We start from the raw sequence: 14,523 nt of genomic DNA, 5'->3' as shown, positions 1-14,523 counted from the left end.
GAAGAAAGAACTGCTAATTTGGTTTGAACACTTATGTCAGAAGTGAGGGCTATTGGGCACTGTACGCACCAAGAACCTACTAGAGAATCATTACCCCAAGTTCAGCCAACCATGACAAACTCATTGTATAATCTGGGTGAAACCAGGTAATTTAAGCTGTAAGTAAACTTCAGTGTCCACTACAATACTGGTCTTTGTAGGTAGGCAATACTGTAAGGCTAGAAAGGGAGTCGGGAATGTTCCCATGCAGATTTCAAAAGAATGCCTGGCCAACCCACTCCCAATCCCAGCAAAGAGCCTGTGATAGGTGGATGCAGGCAGACACACCTCCTCAGAAATGCTGTAGGCAACAAGCAAAGCCAGCTGAAGGGGCTGGTCACACAGGGGCCACAGTCAAGAAGACCATGGAGCAGGGGCTCCACCATGAATACTAGGGATTCTTCCCTGCTGAGTTTCACTCCTGCTTTGATCTAAGGCCTTTCTGTGGTCTGAATTCTCTCTATGTTTGTTCCTGGTATGTGTGTAACTCTTGTCTTTATAGGGCTCGACCTTCAGTTCACGGGTGTCACAGAGTCTGTCAAGCAACACTGAAATAATTAACGTTTCATGACCCTTATGGGTAGAGTCCAATGTGCACTCTGCGACAGCCATGAAATTTCGGAGGACAGGGGCTAAATACCCCAAAGCCCATGCAGGTTCGATTTCAAACCTGTTATTATTGAGACAATGTGAAGCCTGGGGAGAAAGTCTGAAGTCCCTGGAGGTGTCGCTTTCAATGGGTTCTAGCCCCTCCCTGCTCTCCTCAGCTTCCTGCCGATGGGAGAACTTCTTCCCTTCCGCTATGCACTACCTCAACCAAGGGAGGAGAACTAACTAAGCACAGAGCAAACTTCTAAAACTAAATCCCCTAAAAGCTGTTTTACTTTATAACTAAGCTGTGTTGGATATTCGCTATAGAAATGAAAAGCTCACTGAAATACCTGTGCGAGAAACGGCTACTCAGCAACACATTGACAGTCCGTCCTTATCAATAGTTACAATGGTATTGTTGGGAAGGCTGGCCACACACTGTGACCCCATTAAAGGGATCTGCTGCCCTTTTGAGAAAGTCAGCCAAGCCCAGGGACCACACACTCAACTGTAGTCCTCGCCTTTAAATGTGTGCATGTCCTAGAAAATACTGTAATTGGATTCTTCCATTTGCTTTTGTTTGTTCAACAATGCACACCTGCGTGAGGAAAGTGGGTTTCTGTTTTATTTCCAAACAACAAGTCATATCAAGATGTAAATAAATAAAAAGCGGGTGGTAGATGCTGATAAGAGCCCCCACTTAAGATCCTTCCGTCCAGCATTTTGTAAAAACTCAACCATTGACTTCTAAAAGTGAGATGAACTCCAGAGACATAAGGAACAGAAGGAACCGAGTCAACTGGACAAGTCCCAGGGCTAGGAGACTACCTGAGAAGCTCACAAGTGCAATTTAGTAAAACCATACATTAATAAATCCAATCTTTGGGTTGAGGAACACTCAGAATAACTTAAAATACACAGGTAAACATCTCTGCACTATAACCCACGATGGATCTTCTATGTAGAGATTTTTGAAAACATGGTTTCTCTTACCTCTCTCCACTCTTTATTTCCAACTGCTTGAGTATATAAGACGCAAACTACAAAAGATAAAAAAAACACACACGTATGTAAATGTTTGGCAGAACTATACATGGTTTCTATTTCAATTGTCTAAAGAATGCATTTAATAAAGGGAAGAAAAAAAAGAAAACACAAGCAGACTTAATTCCAGGGCTTATAATCACCAGAATTTAGCATAATAATGACCATATTTTAGCACACAGAGGATATTACCATTTGTAGATAATGCCTTCATATTAGACTATACATGTGGATAAGTTTTAAAACCATACCTCGTCATTTCGATTATTGATATTTTAGTACGTGTGTAAACTGCTTCTAAAATACTGAAATTGCTCAGAGCAACCTTAGAGTTGACAGCCTGAGGCAAGCCTGCTCTGTATTCACATCAGAGAGTCACCAGCACTGTCTGTAAACAGGAAAGGTGTTCTATTCATTGATAATGCCTCAGAGGCGGAGATTAAAGACTTCACACAATGATTATGGGTTAAACAGAATCTTATCACTTGTCAAATGAGGTACAAAAACATTTACCCCAAACCTCAATGTCATTTCTCAGTTAAAAAAATAAATAAATGGAAATAGTAAATTTCACATAACATTTTCAAGATTAAGAGAAGCAAACATTTCACTTACTTGGATCAGACTTAGAAAACGTATCTCTATCAAGAAGATTTCTGTTGAATGAAACAGAGAAAGCTAGTTAATTACAAAACCAAACCCTTAGGTTTATTTAACTTCGGAGAATATGAATACGTAAACCCACAGGGAACTAAATATGAGCCTCCTGCCCTCTTGCTTCTCTTGTTCGGACTGGTTATTAGTGGATTCATTCCCTTGTCCTGCATTACAGTTGGGCAAGGGTGCAACTCTCCATGTGCAGACGTTGCTACGTCAGGCTTCCTTTTAACTCATCATTGAGACCCTGGACATTGGACAAACTTCCCAAAGTGAAATGAGAGTCAGTTACTGAGACAAGTGGAGCAGCTCGGAGCTCGTGGCCACATATAACGGCATGTTATAGAAAGCTCCCTCTATTGACATTCATTTTGCCAGCCCTGGTTGTTGCAAACAACCTTCTAGTCGGGTGATTTCTGATGAGCACATAGATCTTGCTTAAGCAATCTTTCTAGTGGAGATATAAAAGCCTAGGAGAAGCTAATACAACTTAAATTTGTGTGTGTATTTTCACGTCTATAACAGAATAGGATGAAATCAAAAAATGGGCATTGGGCTATTCTGTTACCTTCAACAGCAACAATACAATCATATACGTTGCATTATACATTGCATAATACCGGATTATTACTAGAAAACTAAGTGTAGGTGCCAGGAAGATGGCTAAGTCAGTAAGTGCTTACTACACAAACCTGAAGACTTGAGGTCAGGGCCCAATCCTACATGTCAAAAGCCAATTAGTGCAGCATGTGCCTATATGCCCAACCCAGGGGGGAGCAGAGACAGGTAGTTCCCTGAAGCTCAACAGCCAGGCAGTTTTGCAAAACCAGCAAGCTTCTGATTCTGTGAAAGACCCTGTCCCAAAAAGTAAGGTGGAGAAAAATGGAGGAAAATATCAGCATTGGTCTCTGGCTTACACACAAAAACAATCACACACACACACACACACACACACAAGTACCAAAATACAAGAATTAGGTTCAGCATTTTATGACTAGTAAGTTAGGCAAGGACTAGAAAAGTCACATCTCAAAAGCTACCCCTTCCATTGTCACTGTCACTAAAAAATAAAGACAGTCAACCGACACAGCACAGGTGGCAACCTGAAGCCACTTCTTAAAGTATTCCCAGGAGAAAAAGAAGACACATTTGTATTTTGAATTAAGAGAGATTTTTCAAAGGCCTATGCACCACAGAAATCAAATGAAAACAATCCTTCCTGTCTCCTGTCCCAACTCCCAGACTCTTAACAGTGGTTGGCAACCAGTAATTCAAAACATTTCCATTGAGGAGGTACTGTGATGTCATATCTGCAAAGGTAGTTTTCCACTTAGTAATAATTCTCTGGCCCTTCCGGTGGCTCCAACTTCTGCCCATTAAAAAACAAAAAAAAAAAAAAAAACTAAAACAATGTTAATTAAGTTACTTCGTTCGAAGTTCATGGAACCAAGAGTCCAAAGCAAAATATGGTTGAGACTAAAAGTGTGCCAGATACACATTTAACAGAATATAATGGAACTCTAGGGCCTTTCTCATATAAGACTACCTATAATCTTTAATTAAAAATATAAAATAAAGATTTTTTTTTTATCTGTAAGAAACCTAAAACCCCAGAACTTCTTCAAAGTGATCTTGACAACTGAGATTTAATTTTCCAATTCTGCCTATATGTACGTGGTTCTCTCGTGCGGTCACATGACTAGGATACAACAGAGAATTTGACTTTCATTTGCTGGCAGGTTATTGTGCTAACACATTTTGAAAATTCCTAAGAGTTAAAATTTTAAATTATGGGTAGAGAGCCAATGGTCAACAATGGTCAGCCTGCACCTCTACCATAAGAATTCTACTCAGAATTCATACAAAATATTTGACTTTATATATACTTTGTTAAAAAGAAAGTCCACTCACGTTAATTTGTGGGACTAAGAAAGACCAAATTGAGTGAGGTGACCGGACCCAGGCAGACTGAGCTGCGTGCTCTTTTGAATCTAAGGCTCCTCACTCCAAAACTTCAGATGTGAGTCCGCACCCTACGGTATGAAAGTGCAGTGGAACCATCGCCGGGGTGAGCAGTGGGGGTGCACTAGACGAGGAAAAGCAGGGTGTAAGAGACTTAGCTGGGGAAATGGAAAACAGGATCCCTAATTAGCGAAGGCAAGTGGACAGAAACATGAAAGGAGAGGAGAGAAGGACAAAGCGGCAGTAAGGAAGTCAGGGTAAAATCATTCAGGATCTACCTAAAATGGAAACCTGTAATAGACAGAGGCTCATGTATGAACAGACATGTATCGTTTAAATGAAAGTTCTCATCTGAGTTGATATTGCTCCCTCTTAGAACCAAAGACAATCTACCAACAACCCCAACAGCAGCCGTTAGAAGCCCTCTTTTGAGCTGCAGGGTCGGGACTGTTGAAAAGACTCCCAAACATCAGACTATTGTTGTTGACCTTGGCTACACCCTGACTACACCCTCCCACCATGTAGAAGGTTAATCCCCTATTTTTGAAAGCACCATGCACGTCAGAAACAGGGCTCAGAAATCACGGAGCTGGAACTGACTTAAATACCTGTTCCCTGGAAGTTCAATGGGACCAAAGGCACCACACAAACTTCCAAGCAAGAGAAGCAGCCAATAGTGTTCTATTTGACCACGATGCCTATGAACCACGGCAATGAGTAACTCCATGAACCTCTGCACACGGTGGTGGCACACACACCTTGTTGGTAACCAACAGCTCTCTAACCAGATTTAAGACCCGTTCAACAGGAAGGAAATCATGCCTGGTAGTGGAAACTAACCAAGTGTTAGTGAAGTCATGGAGCTTGGAAAAGAACCTACAAGCACTGGATTCCTATACCAACATAGTCTCAAGCTTCATCTAAATATAAATCCACAGGTAAGGGTAGAGTCCCCATTCACTGCAACAAACAGAGACCATTATAGAGAAGCATAACCAATTCTAAGAAGATTATATTTACACATATATATGTGTGTGTATATATATGTATATATAATGCATATGTATAAGTATATATAGGCATACATGTGTGTAATATATTATATATATTATAAATAAAAAGGAAAAGAGGCCCAGGATATAAGAGAATATAGAAGGATAAAGGAAGAGCTTAGAGGGAGGAAAAGAAATGGGGAAAATGATTTAATTATATTATAATCTCGAAAATAAAAGGAACAATTTTTAAGAGTCATTTTATAAATAAAGAAACTCAGCCGAGGCCCAGAAAAAGTAAGTTAATAAACAAGACGCACAATTTCAGTAAGAAATGATCTCATGATGCCAACTCTCCTGACTCCAGTCCCTGTTCTTTATAGACTAAAACACAGTCTGGAGAATTCCAGAACAAACAACTTATTTTCTCAGAAGTATTAGGAATGTGCAGCTTGAGCCAAATGGTTTAAAACAAAACAAGATCTTTTCAGAAGGGCAATTTGAAAGGCCTTGCTTACAGAATGAGAGAAACAGATCAAGAGGCCAAAGAAGACTGCATTTGTCACACAGAAGCATCTTTGTTTCCTCTGCAAGGCATCTCACACACACCTCGTACACACACACACACACACACACACACACACACACACACACACACATCCACACACAAATAGACACAAATGCTCACATAAAAACACACATACACATGTATACACATGCACATATATTCACCACATATACACACATACACATGCCACATACATGCACATACACACATATATCCATAAGCACATACATATATGCACCCACACATACACATATGCACACACACACACACACACACACACACACACACACACACAGGCTCACACACCTGCTAGATTTGAGATGGGAAGACTGCTCTCTCCCAAGGGTTGTCATTAGGTTGAACTTGAACAACAAAAACTCATGCCATTAGTTGTATGATATTGAACTGAAGCAGTCAGCTAAAAATGCTGAATGTTCTGTCTTCATTTTGGAAATTCAGTTACAGCCAAATCGAGGAAGAGGGCAAATTCTTGAAGAATTATATGCTATAGAAATATTGCCCAGAAGAACGTGATATAGCTAAGTAGTAAAACCCTTTTCTAGCACATGGAAGTCTCTGGGCTTCACCCCCAGCACTGCAAATTTACATTATAGAGTCAAGTAATATTCATGCATACACATATTACCTAAAAAACAGTGATGTTTATATAGGTACAGCATGCGTATGCGCATGCACACATGTGCCTTTGAGCCTGAAGAAATACCTAGTGTAAATTGTTCATGAGGGTGCCCAAGTTTCTCTAATGAACTCTGTCTTTTAAGTTTCAATTAAAATGCTGCTCTCTTCCCTTGAAAAAAGAAAAAGATGATTAAATGGCACATTGAACCGCAGGGCCAGCCAATATTTTACAGCCTGTATGAGGGCAGTCTGAGTTCACAGAGGTGTGTTTTACATATTAACAACAGGACAGTAGAGGATTAGGAACTCTCAAACATGTCTTTACTGTGGGGCAGCCTTCACTGCGGGGCTTTTTTACTACCAAGTCCTCATGAGTAGAAGACCCCTGAAGAAGAGGCAGAAGCTATCCTCCCGAAGTCAGTAGTCAGGAGTTGAAGGTTGTCAACCCACCCACTGACTTTATGTGCAAAACCATTTCGTGATGATAACCAGGCTTCCAGAGGTGTTAACCCAGCTGTGCTAAAGGACAATGTGAACAGCAGTGACCTCACCTGCTACACTTCGCCAGTCCACCTCCATCCCGGAGACCCTACCTCTTGAAACAACAGCTGAGGTCATTTTCTTTGCTGAACGAACAAAGCAACTTCCTTTAAATGTTCTCGTAATTCTGCAAGCATTTTTTCCAAGCAAATGAGGAACACCGGCTCCGACCTTTGCACAGCAATTATCCAACAAATGCCACGGACATATACTAACTACTAGAGTTCATGATGAGTCTTGTGTACTGTTGGGAAGACAAATGCGTAGGGCAAGGAACCAGCCATATCTGGTGCCACGTAAAGTTAGCCATAGTAAAGTTATTAGTATATCATAGAGGGACCAAAATGGTCACAGTAATTCAGCTGTTAGTTAAAAATCCAACTGATTCTCAGCTCTGGCTCCAGCTATTCTGAGAAATGTACCAGAGAGAAGATGGATATGTAGACACAAAATAGCACACACGAATATACCCGGAGTGAAGAGTTTTGCCCTTTAAAACCCAGTTATGCTACATAAACATGTCTTTGTTTTAATCCCAGGTGTGGGACATGGGGCTGCTTCAGATTGTCCACTGCAGGAGACTATTTGCCTCCTGCTTGTTCTGGGATGGGCATGACCTTTCCCAGCTGCAGATGGTTTGATTCGGAGAACTCTTGGAGAGGGAATAAAAGCCAGAACCCTGAGAGAGAGGAGCGTGCTCTGAAGAAGGCAGTGCTTGCTGCTACTACCATTGCAGTTGCTCTTGCTCTTGCTGCTGCATTTATTATTACAGGTTTGTTGGACTGCTGGATACCCCGATGAGGAAGATTGGACTTGCCGCAAGGAACTATATCCCTATTTGGCCAGAAGTAGCTTATAGAGGTCTACGACTTTTTTCCCTCTAATATTGTTTCTGTCCTACCTAGGGTTGGGGCTAAAGGGATTGCAGTAGAGAAGGGTGATAGATATAAGAACCCAAATAAAGTAGCCCAAAATTATTACACCTACACATAGATCATAACATGAGCTTCCTGTAGAACCGGCAAGAGTGCATGAAGTGCATACAATGTGAGCCCGTTGACCTGAATTCTAGACCCAGAATCCTCATAGAGGTGGAAGGACACAACGAACCCCATATCCATATTCCCCCCCCTTTCACACACACACACACACACACACACACACACACAAACACCATGCACACAGTAATACAAAACTACAAAACCCTTTATTACTCATTCTTTCTTCCTCAGTAGCTGATACCACACAATAAAGGGTTTTTTTTGAAGAAAAAGAAGAAGAAAACAAATATCATTATCTATCCAATCACAGATGCAACTTGAGTAGAAGAATCTAGTAGACATTCATATAAATTCAAAGTTAATATTTTTAATACTCATAGCACTTTGAGTGTGTCTAAGTTCTGGAAGTGCTAACTTCAAAAAGCATATGAGATGCTTGAGGGAGTACATTCTCAAACTGAACACATGGGGGAACTGAAAGATGTATTGTTACTAAGTGTACCTGGGAGAGCTTGCTCCAATAAATACATTCTTTATTACTATATGAGTGAAACAGTTCTGTTAGCTTTCAATAGAAATGGCTAAAAAATATAACATACATATATGTATACGAATACATATATGAAGTATATTGTATGTGTATGTGTGTATGTATGTGTGTGTGTGTGTGTGTATATATATATATATATATATATATATATATATATATAGTACATCATATACACACACATACATATAATTCCCCTTGGGGACAATTGGAGCCAGCCAATGTTTCACAGCCATAAACATTTCACGTTTGATAAAATCTGTTTTATGGGGCCTCGCCCAAAAAATTGTCCTGTTTCTACCAAAGAAGAGGTTGTGATTAAAAGTTAGAAACTGCTGAGTCTTGTATTACTTGCCTGCCATTTAGTGTGGGTTCTGGAGCACTGGAAGGCTGCCAGGCTGCTACCAAATCCTGCTCAGACAGCTCCAGGAACTGGCACAGGCTCGCAGAGAGCAGGGCCTACAAACGCTGAATCACACAAGTGAGTTACTGTTTAATGGGAGACATTGGCAGCCCTCGTGTTAGCTGTGGTGAGGTGCTTTACCACAGGCAGCAGAGCAGGGTGGCAGGTGAAGTCACAGGTGAGGTCACAGGGATTCACTGGGCCAGGTCTGGATGTTGGCCATTCCAGTATCACACAGACTAGAATCAGAGCTGTACATTAAGAAAATACCCATTTTACTTACATCTAAAAAACATTTTTCATTTTTCAAAAAAATTGTTATAAAGGCAAGGACAAAAAAAAATCCACCTTTGGAAGTGATCTGGATTGCAATATTTGATCCACTCATTGGTTCTTTCGTTGGTTGGAAAACATTGCTTCTGAGAATTGTGCACGCATATTTGAGGAAAATCTATTTTCCCCAGACAATGACGGTTAACAGCAAAAGGCAAAAAGATAGGTTTCCAAGAGAGAAAAGTAAATATGTAAATAAAAAATAAACATTCTGAGGCTGAAATTATGGAAAAGTCAAAGTGAGGTTGCATGTAAGGCGTAAGAAATTCTGGAGATCAGAGTCACTGGGTAACCCTCACAGAGACAGCCTGGCTTCAACACAGGAGGATCGGCTCTTAGATGGGAGTACGTGACCACCATAAAAATCATGCACCTCGCAGCAATCTCTGGGACCCCCAGAAATGACCTTGTCATTTTAGCTGATGATGAATTGGGTTATCCCAACTGTATCCTTGATATGAAAAGACCAGTGATACAGTTTGAACTCTGCATAGGTGATATGCTTAAGACATCCAGCGATATCTACAAAGATAACTAAGAATCAAAGTGTTGAAAATATCTTTGTATGTCTTCTGAGTCACTCTACGATGCCACTATTAGAAATTACAAAGGAAATCTAGTGTCCGATACCTCACCTGCCTGGTAGATTTGAAATAGTAAGAATCTCTACAGGTCTGAAGAAACAAAGGGTTGATTCAGGCTGCCCAACAGTCTGCTCAGTCTGCTTTTTATACAACTCCAGTTATGGCACTTCCCACGGTAGACTGGGCCTTCTCACGTTGATCATTATTTAAGAAAATGTCCCACAGACATGCACAGGCACAGGCCAATCTGATGGAGGTTCCCTCTTCCCAGGTGACTTTAAATTATCACCAGTAAACGTGTCTCCTTAAAACCCTAAATCTCAGGGTTACAATAATCAACTTCCTAGTCGTTATCCTTCTGAAATTATACAAGTCCTATATTCCTACCTCAGTGAAAGACAACTGTAAGAACTATGCTCAAGAGGCCAGCTTATACTTCCTGGAACCCATGACTGTAGCCTTATCGGAGAGGAAAGGGGCAATCTTTAAGATGTGACTAAGCCCTTCCGCCAATTACAAAGATTATCCTAGGTTCTTCGGTGGGGCAGAAATGTTATCAGCTGTATCTATCCTCCTAAGAGGAAAGAAAAGGGAGTGTGGCACTAACAGCATGTGACTCCTGCACAGTTTTGTAAGTCCTGGTCTTGAAGATTAGATCAACCACAAATTAAGCTTGGTGTGACACTAGAACACCCAAACTGAATCTGCAAGAGAATATGCAGGAGGAGAAGACATTACCCACAGCAGGACTTCAGCCTAGCCATACTGATTTAAATGCTTGCATTCCAGAATTACCACGGGGGGGGGGGGGGGGGGGTTGGAAATCCATGCCTGGAATGCAACAAATTTGTGAAAATCTCTGATAACTAACATGAAAACCAGCCTGTTTCTCTGCCTCAGCCCCGAACCGTCGTCCATCACTGTGGCCAAGTCTCAGATATTTTCCCAGCATTGCATCTCTTCATTGGATTTTCTGCCTTCCATCACACAAATACGGTCACCAAGATGCCTTCAAAAGGGACCCATTCCCTACAGAAATCCAGAGTGTTTGTCCTAACAACTCACCGCCCACCACATTTTGTCTTTACATCACCTCTCAGTAGTTTTCAAACTGTGGTCACAACTCCCATGTAAGTAGCATGTCGGATATTACATTAGAACTCAGTAGCACAAGTACAGTTATAAAGTAGCAATAGCACGATTCTCAGTTTGGGGTCACCGCAACGTGAGGAACTAACTGTATACATTAAAGGTTACAGCATCAAGAAGGTGGAAAATCACTGATCTAACTCCAGATTATTCCTGCTTCATTCTCTGTGTTCATGTTTCCCCACGGCACTCTCTTTTTCCGGAAACTTCTCTCCTACGTGCTGCTGCTCGGAACACTGCCCACTGCCTCCTATGTGGCCAGCACAAAACAAGAACCCGTAGCACAGTTTCTACTCCTACTCTGTTCACAAAGCCTGGTATCAGGCTGTGCCCAGCTCTTAGATAAGCCATTTCCTTGTCCCCCAACATGATCCTAACAAGTGGCAATTATTAGCAAGAGTCGTTCTCCGGATGAAACCACAAAATTCACAGATGTTCAAGAAGGTAGCCAGAATCACAAAGATATAAGATGCGTTTGGGGAAATTTTTAATAACTGGTTTTTAATTTTGATTTTTAAACTTAATACATATACATATATATATATATATATATATATATATATAGAGAGAGAGAGAGAGAGAGAGAGAGAGAGAGAGAGAGCTATAAAGTATCAAGCATAGCAGAAAATTCTAGGAAACATATAAAATAAAAATGAATGTTAGAAATATTAAGATTAAATTATTCAGCAGAAAATTTAATTTTGCACGTAGAAAGCAAGCAAGAGAATAAACGAGTGGAGCTTTATAACTTAGCAAAATAATTCAATAAACGAATTAGGATTATAACAAATATGTAAAGGTTAGGGATGTTCCTAAATTTCTATGGTTCGTTGTTTTATAAAATTCAGGATCTGGCAATTACATGCTGCTTTCTTGTTAAGTACCCGAGGGCTAGGCAGCTTTTTGACTATAACTTCCTGCCGATGAGAACAACATTCTTTAACAAGCAGGACCACCAACAGTCACATAGATTGCCCCATGATTTTCATCCACTTTCAGCTTTCTGCCATTTTGAAACACTCCAAACAGCACTCTCGGGCAGCTATGATAATGCATAACTCTAGTGGTAAGATTTGACTAAGCAGAGAATTCAGTAGATATCTGTACCCACGACTTCAGACATCTCCCAACGTAGGGTAATATTCTGCCAAGTGTAGCCATGTGACTTTCTAGACATGTATGGCTAACAATCTTCCCCCTGGGACAGATAGAAACAGTGTCTACCCCTCCTTCTAAGGTCTTAAGAACAAAATCAAGGTATGATTTCGCAGCTCACCTGGGGAGCCAGTGAGTGTATTAGTTTTCCTTACACAGCAATGGGTGAGGAATTAAGACAGGAGTAGAGGAGATCTTAACGCAGCCTTTACATTCTGACAAGCTATCAGTCTGACTGTGGTGAAGGACTGACAACAGCCTAAGCTTCCCCAGCGAATTTCTATCCCTAAGGGGAAAGTTCCAAATGTAAGACTTTCCTTTACGTTCCTAATCTTTAACTTCTGCTAGTCACGGCTGATTCCCACTAGGACTGATGGAAACCGTGCAGGCATTATCCTAAGACTACACACTTCTTCAGAACCAGAAAGAACTAATCTTGGTGAAAGCGTGGTAATTGGTTACTGTCTCTCCAGCAGGGTCAAGGAACCAGGTGCTTCTGATGAACGACCCCCATCACTTGAATTTCCTCCCGGCCTTTGACCAATAATCTAGCCTTCCTGGGCTCTGAAATGACATCCTAGTTTCAGCTGAGAAGCAGTTACAAAAGAATACATGTCTTCCCTTATCCTCAACAAAAGACTGAACTCTGAGGTCCAAAGGAAGCGAATTTCCCTCTACCTAAGCAGGTGCCTGCCACAGAGTCCAAAGCTTTGACCAAAGATACAACTCAAGGTGCGCAATTTCATGGTTAATATTACATTTAAAGTTCAAATTTACTATGCTTGAGAAACAACAACAGCAACAATTTAAAATGCCTCTAACACATAAGATCTTAACTTCAGCCTACTCTTCCCATTTTTCCTCACATTGAAGACTATTCCTGGGTTGACTAATCTTGTAAAAGTTGCTGCTCTTATAAGATAGTAGGTCAGAAGACTAACTGCTGTTTCTGATTTTGGAATCAAACTTGTTTACTCTGCTCAATGACTAGAACTACTGCAAGACACACGCTGAAATAGAACCCTGCCTTCATGTAGATGTAGGCAGAATACACGTAATAGTATGGGTTCTGCCTTTATTTTTTTTAAAAAGATGTATTCATTTTATGTATATAAGTACACTGTCAATGCCTACAAACACAGAGGGCATCGGATCCCATTACAGATGGTTTTGAGCCACCATGTGGTTGCTGGGGATTGAACTGAGGACCTTTGAGGAGCAGACAGTGCTCTTAACTGCTAAACTATCTCTCCAGCCCAGAGATTTATTTTATTTATGTAAGTACACTATAGCTGCCAGACATACCAAAAGAGGGCATCTGATTCCATTACAGATGGTTGTGAGCCACCATATGGTTGCTGGGAATTGAACTTAGGACCTCTGGAAGAGCAGCCAGTACTATTAACCGCTGACCCATCTCTCCAGCCTGGTTTTTACCTTTATGGAGCCTGGGGTGATGTGGGTAGGTGTTGCATCTTAAGAACACTCTTAGGTGCAATGTAGGTCCTGCACTCGGTGCCAGTAACTAAATAAAAAGCCTCTTCTCATTAAAATGTAATTATCATCATGGAAGATCTCTGAGTGATCCCAGACCCACAACAACTGGAAGTTCTAGACCCAGCAAGGATAGTGTCTTCTTCAAGGCATCATGGAGGGAGATCCCTCTCTCCCCATACTTTCCTGCCTATGACCTCTAGCCCCTCCTAGATTTCCTAAGATCATAAGCAATTGAGGCAGAATTGCATGCAACTGATTGTGGGGAGAATAATTCAGGAGAGGGCCCCATAACCTTCCCTGTCCTCTCATACCAAGAGGAAAGGTCAAGAGTTAACAAGCCTAGTTATGATGGTCTTTGGCAAGTAGGCCCAGATGAATTACTGAAGATGGCAGCCTTTGGCTAAGAGGGTAGTTCTGTAGAACAATGAGTGTACAGTTCTACAGCTCTGGAGATGCAGTTGGATGCCAATTAATAGAGCTCATTAACTATGGGACACAAGTGCCACAATTGTCCTATTAAGTTTTAACAGAGCTGAAAGTATCCTATCATCTAGTCACACCACTGTCATCCTAAGCATTGGAAAGGCACAGTTTCTCACTTGTTTGTGGTGACATGGTGACAGGGCCAGTCATGTAAGGGGATCTAATAGTTGATGATGAAGAACTATGGTACCATTTTAGACGCTCACTAAACGTCTTGCCCTTAGATTAAAAACCACGTACTGCAGTTAGGATGACGGCACACTTCTGCATGCTGTCTGCGGGCTCTATAAGTTGTAACATTTTCTCTTGATCTTGAATTAATTTATCGCTGTCTTGTTC

At 41.1% G+C, this 14,523-nt stretch overlaps 1 protein-coding gene across 3 annotated transcripts in view; it reads right to left on the bottom strand.

Moving 5' to 3' along the window:
• The window catches only part of CPNE8 (copine 8), a 170,195-nt gene that overhangs the window by 139,567 nt on the left and 16,105 nt on the right, over window positions 1-14,523 (bottom strand). For 2 of the 3 annotated variants that reach the window (XM_080939761.1, XM_080939762.1), the window contains exons 2-3: window positions 2,290-2,330; window positions 1,624-1,670 (exon numbers count right to left, since the gene is read on the bottom strand). In XM_080939761.1, the coding sequence (XP_080795887.1) occupies window positions 1,624-1,670; window positions 2,290-2,330 (88 nt within the window). Of the gene's footprint in view, window positions 1-1,623; window positions 1,671-2,289; window positions 2,331-14,523 lie in introns of those variants that run through there. The other variant, XM_080939763.1, reaches the window with a different exon arrangement.

The sequence above is a fragment of the Micromys minutus genome (assembly GCF_963924665.1).
Source record: "Micromys minutus genome assembly, chromosome: 27".
Lineage (NCBI taxonomy): Eukaryota > Metazoa > Chordata > Mammalia > Rodentia > Muridae > Micromys > Micromys minutus.
The sequence above is the reverse complement of the archived record's forward strand: the minus strand, read 5'-3'. Positions and strand labels throughout refer to the sequence as shown.